The sequence below is a fragment of the Mugil cephalus genome, chromosome 2, assembly GCF_022458985.1.
Source record: "Mugil cephalus isolate CIBA_MC_2020 chromosome 2, CIBA_Mcephalus_1.1, whole genome shotgun sequence".
NCBI lineage: Eukaryota > Metazoa > Chordata > Actinopteri > Mugiliformes > Mugilidae > Mugil > Mugil cephalus.
This window is the reverse complement of record NC_061771.1, coordinates 6,014,785-6,032,657: the sequence shown is the minus strand read 5'-3', so window position 1 is coordinate 6,032,657 and position 17,873 is coordinate 6,014,785. Positions and strand designations below refer to the sequence as shown.

The window sequence follows — 17,873 nt, the reverse complement described above, 5'->3', positions numbered from 1 at the left end:
TTTCCACCTTGTCTAGTGAGGAAGAAAGCAAACGGCAGCAAGATTCTGCTCGTGTGTGCGTGTGTATGCACCGGCCTACACTTCGCCTCCCTCCCTTCTCTGGCTCCTTTTCCAATTTCATTCATAAAATGCAGCAGCAGCATCACTCCACCATTTTCACTCTAGCCTCGTGTTGCTTGGCAACTGCAGCACAAAAGGAAAAGGGTAAGGGGGGTGTATGTCTGCTCTCTAACCATTTTTATCATAGTGGGAAAGGACTAACTCCCCCATCCATCTATCCATCTGTTACCTCTGCCTTCTTGCATGTCTGAGCTCTTTGGCTCATTGAAAAAAAAAAAAAACAGTCTCCCGTGTGCATTATCACATTTGGCATAAAAATCCATATGCAGCATTAAATCGTCTTCCAGTAGCAGTGCTCAAACAACTGAATCGACTGGAAATTGGTAAACAAAACCCCCATTTTTTTTTTTTTTTTTGGTTACTATTCTCTCTATTTCAAAGTATATGATTAATCGTTATGATCACTCACAATAAAAACGTACCACAAAGTAAATGGTCGGTTTAAAAACAACAGGGCTTTGGTGATTTTCAATGTCACAGAAATGCAAGGCATTTAATGAGTAATTTCTCTGTTTAGGCTGCTTTTACATAACAGAAGGTGGCTGCAAAGCACTAACATGGTGGTGTCAGACCCTGCAGTAGCTGAGAGGAATCCTATTCATAGAATCTGTGTTTGTTCATACCATAGGTCCCTTTCAAAATCTTTCATTTTTTTTTTTTTTTAACTAACACACGCTTAAATTGTTATTTGGATGATCTATTCAGATGCAAAGTTATGTAAAATGGTTCCCTTTTGAGGATCCTGATAATAAAGGGCCCTTGGTCATCTGCTGTGTGGAACCTGTGGGTTATCCAGGTGTTTGAGAGGGGGTGGGTGGGGCAGCTGGAGGAGAGAAGACTGTTGGACAGAGAACGTGTGATGCAGTGTGTTTCCATCGTGTCACCTATTGCCTTTTATTTCCCGGGATTACTTTCCCAGCAAATAAACTCATCCTTCCATCCATGCACACCAGTCTGCGAAATGTTTAGAAGTCCTGCCAGCCAGCCCGCGCCGCGCGTGCGTGAAATTCTGACCAACTTTTCTAAAAATAGCTCGCGGTTGACGTCACTTAGCCAAACGTGTATCAGTCACTTGGCGGCGATGGTGAGGTGGGAGGGGGGACCTTCGTGTCAATCTTCGCTGACAGCCAATAAACATCCTCGCATCCACTAAGGTTCCCACGGTTCGTCCGCTTCGAGCCAATGGAGGACGGGAACCAAAGAAAGTGGGCACGTACGTCGTCGGGAGGAAAATAATCGGTGACGTTCCTCTCGCTCGCTTTTGTGCAGGGCGGTGGGACGCTGCTGCTGTTGATCGATTGCGAAGAGCCAATCAGAGGGCTCCTCGCCACATCCCCGTGGAGAGGCGACCAATCCGCGCACTTGCGTCAGCTGTCAATCAACCCCGGATTCTGTCGAGTGGGCGGGACGTCCTCTCGGCTGTAGTTCCGTCATCCCGCTCGTCTCCGAGGCTACGGGGGGCCAATGTTGATTTGGGTGAATTCCCATCGTTGTCGGACCCCACCGAGGTTTATTTTTTCAAAAGCTGGCTTCTGTGACGAAAAGTGGCAAGCACTCGACTGAGAATATCGCTGCCTCTGGCATCGTTTTTTGGGCTTGGGGAGAGGTGGGGAGCCGAGGGGGCTCGTTCGGCGGGGGCTGCGAGGAGGGACAGGCGAAGACTGGATCCTCCGTGTTCAGGCCAACTGCGCCGAGCTCGGCCCGACGGTCCAGCGGTCCAGCGAAGCCCCAGCGACCCAGATACCTCGGCGACAGCTCCCCGTGGATTTAAGCTCGGGGATATCGGTCTCTGGCTGTGGATGACCGTGGAGCGAGTGCGCCCGCTTCAAGACCCCCGTCTCTCCGCGGCACCGCATCAGCAGCTGTCAAGCCGATAAAGACCCGCAGCTCGGAGACAGCGTTGGGTTTCTGCTGGGTTCAGGAAACGCCGCTCAGACCTAATCGAGATTAGACCGGCCGGAGGGGGGGCTGCAGGGCGGCCGAAAAGCCACGGATCGCCCGTTGACAGGTTGTCATCATGGGCAACGCGCCCACGGCCAGGAAAGGCAGCGAGATGGAAAGCGGTGGGTACCGTCCATTGTACACATCCGTCCTGAGCGGCGCATCCTCATGAAATGACCAGAGGAGACGTGATACGGCGGCCTGCGTTAGCCTCGCATAACCATCCGTACAGAGGCCTGTTCCTGCCGCTTAATGCACTAAGATACACTCGCGTCCCCACTGTGTGCGCATCGGCTCGTGTCTTTCGCGAGCACAACGCACATATAGATGAAAATGTCTCCGATAATGAGCCTCACTGGCACGGCTCGCTGTCTATTTCTACTGGCCATTTATCAGTGGATGCTAAGCTAGAATGAAACAGGATACGGTGCCGTGTCCATGTACCCATATCACTTTCTGAGCTGCCAGATAGCCAACAGCAATTGTAAGCTGCAAGGATCTTGGCACCTTCACGTCCTCTTGTGCTCAAATCTTGGCGAGATCGCAACAAGCTATGTGTCAGATATTTCCCAAACACGCCGTGCCTGTTGCTGTTCGGAAAGAGGTGCCACTGGCATGTGTGTGTCTGTGGGTTTGTGTGTGTGTGTGACAAATCTAGTTCGGTGGACACATAAAGGTCTGCAGGTTAGGGCTCCTTAGCTGCCGCTGTGCTGTACTGTCAGGTCTGGTGTGTACAGAGTTGACACTGCACATATGTCTTTTTATTGGAGGATTTTAAAAGCCCAACGCATTATTTTATTTCTAACTACACCCTCTTGCCAGATCATTAGGCACACCACTCAAAACCAATGCAACCAATTATAATGTAATAGTCCCGCAATAAATGTCCCTTCACGACTGTCATAATATTCCATTTATGTTGAAGTAGTGTAAACAGGGCGGCTATTAAGATATGATGCAGTGTGTGGTGCTGTTAAACCGGATTAAATAAAACACTGTCTTTCTGCTTTAGCCTAGCACACTTTAACACTACAAATCACAGCTTCCAAGGGGAAAACAACCGCTCTCAGTTATTTGGGAAAAAAAAAAAAAAAAAGCTGAATACCACATATTGGCATGCTTCCACTAGTGTACCTAATGAACTGGCAAGTGATGTAGCTCACTCCGAAGTCAACTCGGATATTGGCAGACTTAGCTGGAGTCCGTGGCTGTTCTGTGGACCTGATGCTTTGCAGCGATCAACATAACAACGAGACATTTCTGGCGCATCTTAAAGTGTGAGAAATGTCTGAATGTATTACATAACTGCTCCGCTTATAGGTGAGGGTTTGGTGCCTTGCAAGTGGTTGCTGACGATGGGGACGTGTCGATAGTTAATTGGTGGACTCAGCATTGTCTTCCCATTGTGTGTGTCCAGGGATTTGAACCTCTGACCCATCAGATCAAAAAAAGGTTTAAATGATTTCATTTGTTCTTCAGGTTTTAAGTTTGCTTCAGTTATTTTGCAGTTGTAGCTGCAAATTTTGGCGGGATCTGGACTCTTTGTTCAGCCTTCAGAAGAATCCATTTGTCGCCATTCATCCTGATTTTAGTATGAAAAACTACCTGAAAGGACTCTTCATATTCCATTCAGTGCTGAGAGGATTTAGTTTACTTCGGGGCATCTGTGTTCAACAGAGATTGTTCTGTTGAACTCAGGTGCACACCTTTTACTTCCGTACATGTCTCCTATGTCCTACTTGAAATTGTTCACTCTCTTCATGTTTTGTAGCCGTCAAAGCCCACAAACTGTCACGGTGAACGAAACGACGCATTTGACTGAAAATTCAAGAAATATAGGAAAATGTGCGCACCATGAACTCTTTCCACACTGTTTATGTCTGTGACGTCGAGTTCGGAGCATGTAGGAGGCATCCTACTATTTATTTTGTAGTTTCTTTCACTATCACTCACTCCACTAAAGCCTGCTCCTCTGTAAACACTGGTGGTTTTGTCTTCTACAGTCAAGGAATTCCTTGCTAAAGCCAAAGAGGACTTCCTCAAAAAGTGGGAGAACCCTGCACAGGTTAGTGTGTGCATGTGTCGGTGTTCAGCCTGATGCCTCAGAAATATGGTACACAAAACATATTTAAATATTTAAAAAAAAAAAAAAAAAAATGCATGCGTGGTTGTGCTAGTAAGGGCTATTCATCCAATTCAGCTTCATTATATTATTCCCTGTGTCGATTGTACATTTCTGTTTTATCTGTGTATGACACCAATTTATTAAGATATTTTATTGGATGCCGTTTTAAGTTGCATTCGCGATGCATTTAAACTATATCAGTTCTATAATTTGTTGGCTTAATTTGAAATCTTACCGTGAGCATGTTGTGTACTTATTTCCCATATTCCTGCTTTCCAAGTTACTGAGGTAAACTGCAGGAGAAAATAAATAAAAATGCAACACTGTAAACTTTTATGTCATGAATTTTAAAAATATTTACATGTGAGTTTTAATAGATCTTTGCACGTCATATTTGGTATCTTTACTATGTAAACGTTTTAGATTAGAGACTAATAAGAGATCAGTTCTAGAGAGATTCATTCTCTATGTTTTAGGGCCCCTAACAGGCAGATGAAATATTCAATGTACATCGGGGCTCTATGTGCTATATGTTTTTGTCCATCACATAAAGGTTGTGTTGCATAGTAAAAATAAAGATTTACACACTGAATCTAAAAATCATTAGCACTTCATGTGTGCATTGATATCCTTTAAATATGGTATGTTGCTTATAATAGATAATGTTTTGCTCACTGAAAAGAGAAAATAAATGGAAATTTTATTCTTACTGAGGTAATTCTTAAAACCAGCAGGCTTATCAAATGACTGCCAGGATGAATTTCTTTAATTGCGTACAGATTGTGGCAGTATAACAAAGTTGTATTAAGTATAAATTGATATAAATGGAATCTATATTAATACTCTGTACCATGCATGCACAGGATATTTAATGATACACACGTGTCTGCTCAGAACAAATGATCATCAGTCATGTTGACCAGGTTTCATATTCTGTGTATTTATATGTCTGATTGCGATAAAAAGGATATACAAACACTGATCAGGCGTAACATTATGACCACTGACATGCAGGAAATAACATTGACCATTCTGTGCCAATTCAGTGTTCTGCTGGGAAACTGTTGGACCTGGTGTCGATTCATGTGGATGTTACTTAGACATATAGTACCCACCTAGACCTGACCAGACTCCCCCACCCCATAGCAATGACACTCCTTGATGACAGCAGACATCCCCAGCAGGATGCAGCCTGACACACACACACACACACACACACACAAAAAGGAACAACTGAAAAACAAGGTGTTGACCTGGCCTCCAAATTCACTAGATCCCAAACTGATCAGGTATCTGTGGGATGATCCACAGCGGACCCCATAGGATCTCAAGGCCCCCACTAACATCAGCCTGTTCCCAGACACCACAGGAAGGTGGTCAAAATGTTACGCCTGATCGGTGTAAACACTCATGCACAGAAACATGCTGTACATGGTAAACTGTGAATAACAGGTCTGAGAGAATGTCTAGTTGGAAACAAAACCCAGCACCGTCCCATTCTCACTGAAGTCAGGTAACCATTTTTGTTTTGTCTGTTCAGAACACTGCTTGCCTGGAGCAGTTTGAGAGGTTGAAAACCCTGGGCACGGGCTCGTTTGGCCGTGTTATGCTGGTGAAGCACAGAGAAACGGGACAGCATTATGCCATGAAGATCCTCAACAAGCAGAAGGTCAGTCTGGGTCAGGGTTTAGAAAAGTCACTGTGGAGGAGGGTAGAGGGGTTTAAATGGTCCGTCATCAAAGGACACGGACTGTTATTGTTCCTACATGATGGTCAGAGAAAACGTGGAAATGTCACTGATGTGAAAACTCCGCTGATAATACCATGTAGATCGTGTAAAAGGTGCGAGCTTTATCTGAAGCTACTTGCCTGTGCAGCAGAGTTGAGTTTGCCTTCATGCACCAAGTCAAGCTATTTTAGTACCCAATTTAGAGTAAAACATGATGGACATGAAAGGGAGGAATCATCTGATGGATATTTATCAGTTAATTGTAATTCCTTGCAGGTGCAGTGTTTGTACTTCTATACAGGTTAGAGTTACAGACGTACAAAGGGTTCCAAATTCTATGTAATAAAGGTAGTTTTAGAGCACCTCCTAATACCAGTGCATTTCATTCATCAGAATACATTGAAATATGCATATTATAAAGAAATCAACGAAACCTGCACATGCTGTTGTCTTTTCCCAAAATATTTAATAACTGTCACTACACAGTGCACTTATTTCTGAGTGTAATAAAAGTAGAGCTACGCATTTCAGAACAGGGCCTGGCAAGATTACGCCACATTTATAAAACATTAGTTTCCGCTTGTTATTTCTTTCATTATTTTTATTTTAGGACAAAGTCACTCTCTCTCTCCTTTGCCTTTCTGTCTCTCCCTGTCTCCAGGTGGTGAAGCTCAAGCAGATAGAGCATACTCTGAATGAGAAGAGGATTCTTCAGGCTGTCAGCTTTCCTTTTCTGGTGCGGCTAGAGTACTCATTCAAGGTATGCAGAATTTTATAGTGTGTCTGCACAAGCCTGTGTGTGAGTGGTTATGTGATGACACTGAGTGACTGGTTAAATTGTCTCCTGTTCACTCCAAAGTCGACCCCTAATACTACCGTATGAGTCTGGATGAGTATTTCTCTGTTTGTGAAAGTGGTCCATTGAAAGTAAACGGATGTTCTTCCTCAGCTCACCCACCGCGTTGACTTGGCAAGTGTCTTGGTTAAGTGTCTGCCCATCACGAGCGTGCAGAAATGGACTCATTGGATGTTGTTTAACGAAACCACTGCCACAGAGCGGCGTGGCTCATGATACTGCTGATGAGCTTCCCATGTAATATAGAAGTCATCATTTAAATTAAAATTCTGTGTGTTCTGTGCATTTAAGAGCAGTCAAAGTTCTTGTAACTGGGACTGCGGGACTAGACACATAGGTACGTAGCCTGTGCCATTTATACTCGAGTACTCGTCAGTCTGGCTCGCTCTGTAACAGCGTCACCCAAACACTGTGTCTTTTTTCTCAGTCAGGTTCGTTTTCGTTTTGAGCAATTGTGAATGAAACTTTCGCTAAAAATCTGCCGAAGATGAGTCATACAGATGTTTGTACAAAACAATCAATTTGAAAATTGAAATACTGAAGCGGAAACCAAGTGGACCAATCACAGCTCTTGCGGCCTGCGTCGTATATTCCTGGGGAAAGGCGCGTCGGGCTGCGGCATTAGGGTCTGCGTAGGGTCTGGGCTGTCGCCGTAGCTACAAATTGATGCAGAAGCCTAAACCGTGTATTAGGTTGCACATGGACGCTAATTAAATAACCTTCCCTCAACCTCACCTTTCCAAGCACGAGGACCCTGACACAAAAACAACCATGAAGAAGTAGCGACAGTGAAGGTCGACTGGCCCTTTTTTTTTTTTTTCATTTCAGATGGTCATTTCATTTTTAAAAATATGAGTATGAAAAACTAAGAGTTTCCTGTGCGTGATGTAATGACAACTGTAAGCTGTTTGCTTACTTTGGTCTCTTCGTTTTGTCTACCTGGGCACTGGTCCGTTAAGCTGAACAGCAGTTAGAGTGATTGGGCTCCGTTACAGACTCAACATGCTGAACTGGCTGAAAAGCCCATGACAGGAGAAAACAGGAGCCCAACTAGAGCGAACGTTGCAGGACCCAAAATCTACCTACAGCCCAACACGGGCCAAAGGCCAACCATTGACTTAGTGTGGTGCGGTCCTTAGGACAACCTGCAGTGATTGCTAAAAACTAAAAAAGCAACAATAAGCTGTGGAAAACACAACTATTCCAGTTGTCAGATGATCACGGTACATTGAGGAGACACAGAGCAACATTCATTTGGAGTCTTTGTTTATTGTTGATTGTAAGGTGAGACCGTCTTTGGTTTGATCTCAATCAGCTCATCACTATTGATGTATTGGACTGTTAAGCTGCTAAATGATCCACTGTATTCAGCAGGTAGCCCTTAGCTTAGTTGTTTTGTTCTGAGACGGTAGCAGACAGTGGCATTGTTGAAGAGTTTCCTGCTGCCTGGTGCTGCTCAAGATTACACTGGTGTGAGGTTATGAGCTTTAGATCCAAATCAATGAGCTGAATGAGGCTAAGATTCTGTGTGGAGCTGAGGAAAGAGTTGCAGAGAAGGTGATAATAACAGAAGTAACACTTACATACGAATTAATGCCCAGTTAATATAAAATATTGATTGTTGTGAAGTAGGTGTCACCTATAGTCAGCATATGACTAAAGACCACTTGGTTCATAGCGATACCAAGTGACTAGCAATGGAATCCCTTATGAGCACATAACAGGCCGACTGCCATCTCCAGCCCTGTTAATGTTTAACCTGGTAACCAAACTAATCTGATTGTATTAATCAGTTTATCATCACTGACAGTCTTACTAAGCTTGTGTGATCAACAAATATAGAGTGAACTCTAGTTCAGCTCTAGTTGCCACATGAGGAGTACTTTTTGCTTGGCACCTCTCTTCAGCGTCTGTTCGTACCTGCACAGCTGATGGCCGTACTCCAATTAAAGCCTTATTCGGGTTAAGCTCTTTAGATGCACCTGGATGCCCGGGTCTGAATATCCTCGAAGCCTTAAATAAACCTATTAACAGAATATTCCTGTCCACGTGAGGCATCCTGCACACACGAGTCCGCGAAAACAAATCAACTCAGCTTTGTCAGAGTTAAGTTGGCTGAACTACAGTTATCCTGTTAAATGGTTAAATATACGAGCCACGTTTTGGAAATAACGTTCCTGAGTCAAAGTGTAGCGCGCTCAGTTACATGACTGCATTAAACAACAGTTTAAATACTGGTTGATGAATGCTTATTAACAGGTTGCCCTTGTTTTTTCAGCCTAATCCATGCCATCCAGCTGCCCATCCTGTGTGCATACCTGTAATGCATTAATAGCTGTCTGTGTGTGGGTGCCACTAACCTCTGCGTTCCCTTCCCAGGACAACACTAACCTCTACATGGTGATGGAATATGTACCAGGTGGAGAGATGTTCTCCCATCTACGGAGAATTGGCAGATTTAGGTCAGTGTCTGTTTGTATCCAGGAGCGTTTTATAAGACGCCCACAGAAGTAAATAGTGGACTCTCAAACTCGATTCTGTCCCGTGGTATTCCATTATAGTCTGGTCGATTCATCTCAGTTCTCTTCTGCGAACTCCACTAAACTGCTCTCTTTCCGTCTCTTGTGTTCGGTGTGTGGACAGTGAGCCTCACGCTCGGTTCTACGCTGCTCAGATCGTTCTGACCTTCGAGTACCTGCACGCTTTGGACCTGATCTACAGAGACCTGAAACCTGAAAACTTGCTCATAGACCAACAGGGCTACATACAGGTAAATGACAGCAGTTTGCTGTGGTTCATAAAACACAGACGAACCAAAATTCACAGAATGTGTTTGTAATGGCGAAAAGTTCTCAAGTGATTCGCAACAACAACAACAACAACAAAAATGTTGAAAACTATTGTTAAGCAGTCTCTGTAGAAGCAACGCTAATTTTAGAGAATAGTGCTGCGTGTGCAGTCTGTCACCACACTTACACATAATCAGTTCATCTTCTGATTATTTTCTCGAATAACTGCAAAGCCACAATTCACAGCTTCCTAGAGAAAGTGAGGTCGTCAGATAAGCGCCTGCCTCAGCTGTACCTTGTGGCAACAGCTGTTTAATACACGTTGGCTTGCTAAGCCGCCCCTAAATGCCTGGACACACCAAACCAGCATCAAAGCACAGATGTCAATGAAGACTGACCGTGCCGTCAACTCACGGCCAAAAGGTTGCACACAAACACAAGACTACAGCCAGCTGATTTACGTTCTGCATCTGAATGGAGGGGTACAAATCTTAGTTCATCGCTGGCCATTAGTAGTTTATGTACTTTTGTCACTTTCATCTCTAGACAGCCAACCAAACTGATTTCTCCCACTGATGTGTTACACCAACGATTAGACGTGCTGAATCTGAGTTATGTTTTCCGGTTGCTGTCAAGTGTTTTCTACTAACGTCACTTGATGCCGGACAGACATGGATGAAAGCTGTGAGGTGACTAGTTGGACATAGACGAACTAGACGGTATCTTTTGTTTTGTTATTTTAATTTGATGCAGCCGAGTGTTCATCGGAGACCCCAGGTGGAGGGGGAAAACGCTACTTTGAAACGTCTGGTCAGAATAATCCACAAGCGTGTGGTAGCCATGCTACAAGCACTTGTCTCTCCACACTTGTTGACACAGTGACAGGGGCAGACAGTGCTATCACAACCAGATGCAGCTCACTCAAAGCTCCCTGCAAAAGCCAGAAAGTTGTAAGATAAATGTAAGATAAATACTAGAGATACATACTAAATTGAATTAAACCAGACTTTTTAGTATTTTTTATCTCTCCTCTAAACTGTATGTTCCCTCATTCCTCTCTCGTCTCTAAAAAGGAAGTCTGTCAACACGTTGTCATCCTATCTGAAATGTTGGCCAAAGCTACTGCAAATAAGAGTTATTGACATTCAGGACTATATATAAATATATACATACCCCACTGTTTAATCCGTGATTTTGTGATATGGCATTACATTTACACTCAACTGTGTTAGTTGGTGCCAGCAAATTGGCACCACCTTGGTCTTACGTATTCTGCTACCATCTAGTGGTGAGTGGTGAAATGACAGCTAGCAATAAATTCACTTGGTGATGCAAAATACTCCTCTACTCCAGTTCCTTCCCTTGGTTCCTCTCCTTGCATTTTAGTCCCTCCTTCCTGCAGTGCAAGGCGGAGAGACAAGGAGAGAGGAGTCGAGGCAGCCGACATTCAATGAAATGGAACATCCTTGGTTCTGGCACAGCTGCATCATCTGTCCACGGCCTACCGCTGTATTTTTACTTTGAATTCATCTTACAGCACCTCATAATATTCCACCTGTGTGTTACGCCCGGTTCAAAGCATCCGCTAGTGAATCCTTTGCTCATCGCTCCTCTAAAAAGCCCCCTCTTTTCTCAAGATGCATTTTTAGGAATTGAGACGTACTTCAAGACGGTGCACTGAAATTGCTTTCCGGGTCACAGCTTAGAGGACAGAGGATAGAGCAGATGAGGTGGTAAAAAATAGAAATAGAAGGAAACCCGTCTGTCCGTCTCTCCTTCCTACTGCCTTCCGTGTGGTTACACTTGGCAAAGCGCTCTAAGAGTATGTCTGCTCCTTGAGTCCTGTGTGTGCTCGCGCTATCACTGTCTTTTTGTCTTTGCTATTCTCTCAGGTTACAGATTTTGGCTTCGCCAAACGTGTAAAGGGCCGGACCTGGACACTGTGTGGCACCCCTGAATACCTGGCTCCAGAGATTATTCTCAGCAAGGTGAGCTGCCATTATTCCACCTTAACGCCTGAATTTAAATCTCTAGTGACACTGACTCTATGCACAAAGGGTCGATCCACTGCAACGCATCGGAGAGAGTAGTTTTTAAATTAATTACTGATTTACAATAGTTACATACATTTAAAACATAACATTAATGAGTTCAGTTCCATTTGTATACTACCAAAATCCCAAAATCATAACAGCTTACTGTATCATAAATGGTGGAGGTGGGTAGGAAGAGGATGTGGTTTTAGGGATGCTGAGGTTGGTGACACATCTTTCTAAACCCTGTGTGGACAAGGGGGATCTACGGAACAGATGTTTCTCAAAACAAGAAGTAAAACTCCGCAGGATTTTGAATTGTGGCCCAAAATCAGTGTCATATTGTTGTTAGTGCACTTGAGATTGTGTCACTGATAGATACTACCAGTAGATACTTCAATAGGAGCGTAGAATGAGTGAAATTTAATGAAATATTTTTAAAACAAAAGCATAATCAACTTTAACATAACTTTAACAGTGTTTTATTCTCTCTGTCCTCGTTGTGTCCACCAGGGTTATAACAAGGCAGTGGACTGGTGGGCGCTGGGTGTGCTCGTCTATGAGATGGCAGCAGGTTACCCTCCCTTCTTTGCCGACCAGCCCATTCAGATCTATGAAAAGATCGTATCAGGGAAGGTGAGTTCGACTGTTTGGTAGTAACCATCATTTCTGTTTGTTGTCAGGCAAGTCTGTGCTCACAGGAATTTTCAGTTGTATTTTCTCTTGGATTTTGTTTTGGTTTTGCTGTAGTTTGATTGGACGATACTGAATATTAAAAGATTGATATCAGATCAGGGGACAGATACATTTGATCGAGGCATCCCCACACACACTCCACTTTCATTTTAGCAATAGCTTGTGTGATAAGCAGCTACATGGATGATGTCCATCCAGTTGAAAGCATTTGGAGTGGATATTTTGCCTTAACTGTTTACATGAATGCTAAATAAAATGGTCCGATAAGAAAGAAAGATGTAAATTGGTTTGTGCATTGATTATATCTCAGTCCTCCTCCTCTGTCCAGAGAAGGTATTTCCAATTTGACATTGATGGCTTCCTTTACTCCTCCCTCAAACCATCTGTCTTCTCTGGCTAAGATTTTGACGGTGCTATCTTCAAAGGAGTGTCCTTTGTCCTTCAGGTGTAGGTGGACCACTGAGTCGTCCCCTGATGACCTGGCTCTCCTGTGTTAGGACATGTGTTTACGGATGGGTTGTTTGGTTTCCCTACTAGAAGCCTGTACATTCCTCAGTCAAATGAACAGGAATGTGGTGCTTTCTGAAAATCCTCCTGAGTTTCTCTGATACCTCAGCCACGTAGGGAACGACGATGTTCCTCATCTTCTCGGATATCTTGCTGAGCTTTTGACCAGGGCCCAGTTGGCATATCCACATGTCTTGAGTCATTGTAAGAGAGTGCAGTCACAAGGCTGCATTTGAAAGCTACGTGAAGCCAGCGCTGCTTCATTCCTCTCATTGTCTGTCCTCAGGTGCGTTTCCCATCTCACTTCAGTTCAGACCTGAAGGACCTCCTGAGGAACCTGTTACAGGTGAAAACCAAAATCTGCGTCGCCACGATATTCAGGTACAGTTCACTTTTCTTGACGTAAAAGTGACTAAAATGTCTCGGCATCGCCTTCAGGTGGATCTCACAAAACGTTATGGAAACCTCAAGAACGGGGTCAACGACATCAAGGGGCACAAGTGGTTCGCGACAACTGACTGGATCGCCATCTACCAGAAAAAGGTATGTGTGTGTAGATGTGTCATGTGCACGCGTTACTTCCCTTCTGTTTAGCCTGCCTTTCAGTGGATGCCTTTGTTTGTCTTTAGGTGGAAGCTCCCTTCGTCCCCAAATTCAAAGGACCAGGCGACACCAGCAACTTCGACGACTACGAGGAGGAGGAGATTCGCGTCTCTTTCTCTGAGAAATGTGCCAAGGAGTTTGCTGAGTTCTAGAGTTAGAGAGCGAGAGAGGAAGAAGGAAGGAAGTAGGGAGAGTCGAAGGTAGGCTGGTCGAGTGGGAGACGTAACGAGAGAGTACCGTCTCCTGTCCAATCACAAGCACCAGCTACAAAAAGAGGAAAAATGGGATAGAGGAAGGAAAAAGAGCAAGGAGACTGATAACCAGCAGTGTTGCCTTTTCTGTTGTATTTTATTTATAATTCTGTCATATTTATGGATCCCTTTATAATGAAGGTGTGCTTGAAATTCATGGGTGTCGGGAACCCCACTAATTTAGAGTTGCCTCTACACATTTTCATGTAATATTTTCCCTTTTCTTTTATCGTTTCGTTCATCTTTTATTCATTTTTGCTCCACAACATGGGGAAATCGGTTTGTTCTGATCTTCTCCGCTCTCTCTGTCACTACATGAAGCCTGATGAGTCTTGTGCAAATTTAGGTCAAACGTATCTCGAATTTAAAGTAATAGCTATTTCTTTGCTTGATGAGCAAGAAGAGCGTTTAAGTGAAATGAATGGCATACACACATGTACTTTGTTAGGTCACTTCACGTTTTGCAGTTTTGCTTTTAATTTTTCTTCTAATTTTTAAACGTTGTCATATCATTAGGGGCATGAAGGGCCAAAGGAAAATCAGACACACTGTGTCCTCAAACAAAATTCAGTCGAAGACAGATAAGACTTAAAGGAAAGAAAAGTCGATTATGTTTACTCTGTGACTTCATCTGTTGTTCTTATCATTGTTAGCATAGGCAGACGTAGAGCATAGCTGCAGTACTCCATTTTTAAATGTTATTAGATACAGGCGGCTCCAATGATATCACATCATGATTACAACGCGGAAATACGAATAGGGGAACGGAATAATCTCAGTTTATATGGTGTTGTGAAGAAACACTGCAACATAATGGTATCTCAGGTTTGAACATATCACTCAACAGACATATTATCAACGTGAAGTGTTGGGAGCAGCAGGTAAATCTTGCGATAACGATTTTGGAATTTACAGTAACTGGTAAACATTAAGAGGAACAAAAGAGAATATTTAGACTATTGGTTAGCGTCTTCCACGGTCTGCCCTTCCAGAAGATTTGATTTTCCTGACTCGACAACTCTGTTCTATCATGATATCATGCACTTCCTGTCTCAGCTCACTTACACGTCGGAATGATTCTGCTTGTTCAAACAACCATTTGGCCCTTTACAGCAAATGAAAGAGACCACCTGAGGCACATCACAACTGTCCAGCTGTTTCTAGTCGGTGGTCGTCAGAGGGCTAGAGCCAGTCACTGATGTATGGAGGGCCATTTGCACAAATAACATCTTCAAGATCTCGTATTTAGGCCACATTGAAATTCGTGTTGACAGGTCTGACCCAGTACTTTACATTGGGATTTGCATCAGCGATGCTGGACGACACCAGGCGGTGTGGATACATGACAGACGTGGACTCGTTACAGGAAACTTTGTACACTGCAAACAAAATTAACAGTGTGAAACCAGAGTGGAAGTTTCAGAGGTACATGGTGAACACGAACATGGATTGTACGAGACCATTGACTTTATATACAGATGATTAAAGTCTTGTGACGTAGGATTTCTGAAGAGCATTTGGAAGCAATTTTCATTGACAGGATCTGACTCACCTGAACGCCTGACTGATTAAAAAAAAACGGTCAACGATGTGTGAAGGGAGCTAGGCGACTTACGTCTAGACCAACAGCTGGCTATCTCTGAGGCCATGCACCTTTCAGTATAATTTAAACGGGAGACTTATATAAAAGTTAAAGGTATAGTCTCTGTGGCAGGTTGTACACATGTTTATTTCTGCTTTTATGTTGGGTATGTTAGCGTGTAGGTCCATGGAGACTGATTCGCTTTTGAAGCCACCCTCAAGTGGCCATTTGAGGAAGTGCTGTTTTTGTCATTTGATATGCTTCATTTTTCCACCCTGGGGGTTGCTAGCAAAATCTAATTATCTGTGCCAATATTGAACTTGAATGTGACGAACAGTGCGTCATCACGATGACAATGACTGCAGGCACAAAGCTGAGCCATATGTCAGCGTAATATTTTGGGCTCGCAAGCTCCAGCAGCAACTATTTTTCAAATATTGCTGCCTCAGACTTCCTTTTCAGCACCGCTATTCGACAAAAATAGAGAAACCTGTTGCTTGAGAATCGTTTCCGTGTTTAGGTTCCTAATGTACCGTCTAAGAAAGAGAAATCTATCTACCCGTAAGCACACATTTGAATGTCATTTCAACACAAAATTTCGGAGACGTTATTTGTGCAAATGGTCTCCCTGGCTGTTTCGTAGTCTGGATGGTGTGCTTATATAAACACATGTTTATGTTCACCCCCCCCCCCCCCCCCCCCCCATCACCCCTACTCACTCCAAAAGTGGGACCACGCTTTACTTTAGTCTTACACATGGCAGCAACTCTGTTACTATTTGTGTGTATAAAACACGCGCAGTTTGATTTTTTATTTTTTTTTTCTTCCCCAGGTTGTTTTTTGTGTGGTGGTGATGATGTAAAGATGACACTCCATTGAATATATTAGCTAAAGGTAGAGCACCTGGAGAGATAGAGATAGAGCTAAAGCTGAGAGTATTCTTAGAGCACGGTACACAACCTGCTGTTTTGAGTATACAACAAATAGCACTTTGGGTGTTGAGCGTCTCCTTAGTTCCCGAACTGTGGTGGCAGAAATCTTAATGCCCAAAGTGATGGTCATTGTGGGATTTGTTCATCCAGAATTTATCAAATAAAACCAAGTGACACCGGTGTCTGTTTGAGACATTAAAAGGCCTTCTTTATAGCTGTAATGTAACGTGCCACCATGATGTTGATATCCTAATTTGTTCAGGCGCCTCGGTTTTTCCTCACCGCGTTAAACTCTGCGCATGTTTCAGTCAGTCCCTCCAGTGCGAAACGGCTCAGAGTGACGTATCGAGCCTTTTGTCAGGATCACACATTTGCGTAATTGTTTGTGTGCACCATTTATGATATGGAATGATCTTTAAAATGACCTAGCGTGAAGGAATTTGCAGGCCAAGATGTTTCATATTCTTTTTAGTCCATCGTGGTTCAGTGTCCATTACCTGCTATGAGGGCCCTCTATTAGGACACCACTCCTCCCTCTATAAATGGCCCCACATTTACAGTGTGGTAATTTAACTGAGACGCAGATTCATTTAGGCGTGTGCACCATAAAGACACAGTACCTGCAGAAGCACTGAAGGGGGCAACCCCTTCACTTCAGTAGTAGTTGCAACAAACCTGTGACAGGCGAGATATCCTTTTGGTGCCTTGTTTGCCTAACTCCCACATCCTTTAAACCCAAACTGTTACACAGGCTGTCTTTTAAAAACGTCTGGCTGATGTGGCATATTTATTCAGGGCTCGCTGAAATCCGGAAATGAATGAGCTTTGACGCCTAATTTCCTCAATAAAATTGTGTGTATTTCAAACACTATACATGACATTCACACACATTGCGTAATACAGTCCAGAGTAAGTGGTGAATATTGTAACACGGGTTATGTTGTTCAGAGATGGGACCCCTTAAAGTCAAACATCATGCTGGATCCACCTTAAGGAGTCTTAAAAAGTGTCTTGAAATCGCGCCTCAGGGTGACATGCTCCCTGGAGTTTTTAGTTAAATTACCACAGTAAAGAGCGGCTACGAATGAAATGGCTCTTAGAAAAAATGAAATATGGGACCAGAGAGGGTATCCATTTACTATCTTTATTTTATTCATCTGTTTCCTGCTCGACTGGTGAGCATAGTTTCCACTTCTTTCTAATCCAGATGTGAAAAGGCTGAAATTATCAACTTAAGTTTAAATTCAATTTGCAGAAAAAAAAACATTAATATTATTATGTTATTTATTGCATTGTTCACATCACTTGTTGAGACTTCACACTCGCTGTATTTCCTCCAGGTTTAACGTTGGCTGTATCATCGTGGACAAGATGTTTGAAGCTATGATACGATATTAATACGTGTCTCCTTGATGTTTTTTGCAGTGATACAACTTCCTCTCAATGCAGGCACAATGCTGGTACATGCTGTCGCACTTTTTAGGGAAATGAGACCCCATTGTAAACCATGTTAACCCCTGCAACAAACACACACACACACACACACACACACACACACACACGGACACGGACACACACGCCGCAAAGGGAAACGTCTGTCACAGAAACAGTGACATAAAAACACGAAGTGTAATATTTTGCAACATGAGTATCATTCCAATAAAGTTTTACTTGTAAAATTCTACTGAACTCCGGTCTCCTGTATATCT

The 17,873-nt window shown here is 43.4% G+C and overlaps 1 protein-coding gene across 1 annotated transcript; it reads left to right on the top strand.

Moving 5' to 3' along the window:
* The first annotated feature begins 97 nt into the window (after positions 1-97).
* On the top strand, positions 98-17,846 carry prkacab (protein kinase, cAMP-dependent, catalytic, alpha, genome duplicate b). Its single transcript, XM_047577381.1, has 11 exons — positions 98-2,183; positions 4,065-4,126; positions 5,727-5,855; positions 6,577-6,675; positions 9,151-9,233; positions 9,415-9,541; positions 11,453-11,548; positions 12,107-12,229; positions 13,083-13,142; positions 13,235-13,339; positions 13,426-17,846. Exons 1-11 carry the CDS (start codon positions 2,138-2,140, stop codon positions 13,549-13,551), a joined length of 1,056 nt encoding a protein of 351 aa, XP_047433337.1. The 5' UTR covers positions 98-2,137; the 3' UTR covers positions 13,552-17,846.
* The last annotated feature ends 27 nt before the right edge of the window (positions 17,847-17,873 follow it).

Excerpts from the sequence above, each read along its gene's own strand:
- prkacab (XM_047577381.1), top strand. The coding sequence starts at position 2,138 with ATGGGCAACGCGCCCACGGCCAGGAAAGGCAGCGAGATGGAAAGCG. Across the intron at positions 2,184-4,064 it reads AGGCAGCGAGATGGAAAGCG|TCAAGGAATTCCTTGCTAAA; the intron begins GTGGGTACCGTC and ends TGTCTTCTACAG. Across the intron at positions 6,676-9,150 it reads GGCTAGAGTACTCATTCAAG|GACAACACTAACCTCTACAT; the intron begins GTATGCAGAATT and ends TTCCCTTCCCAG.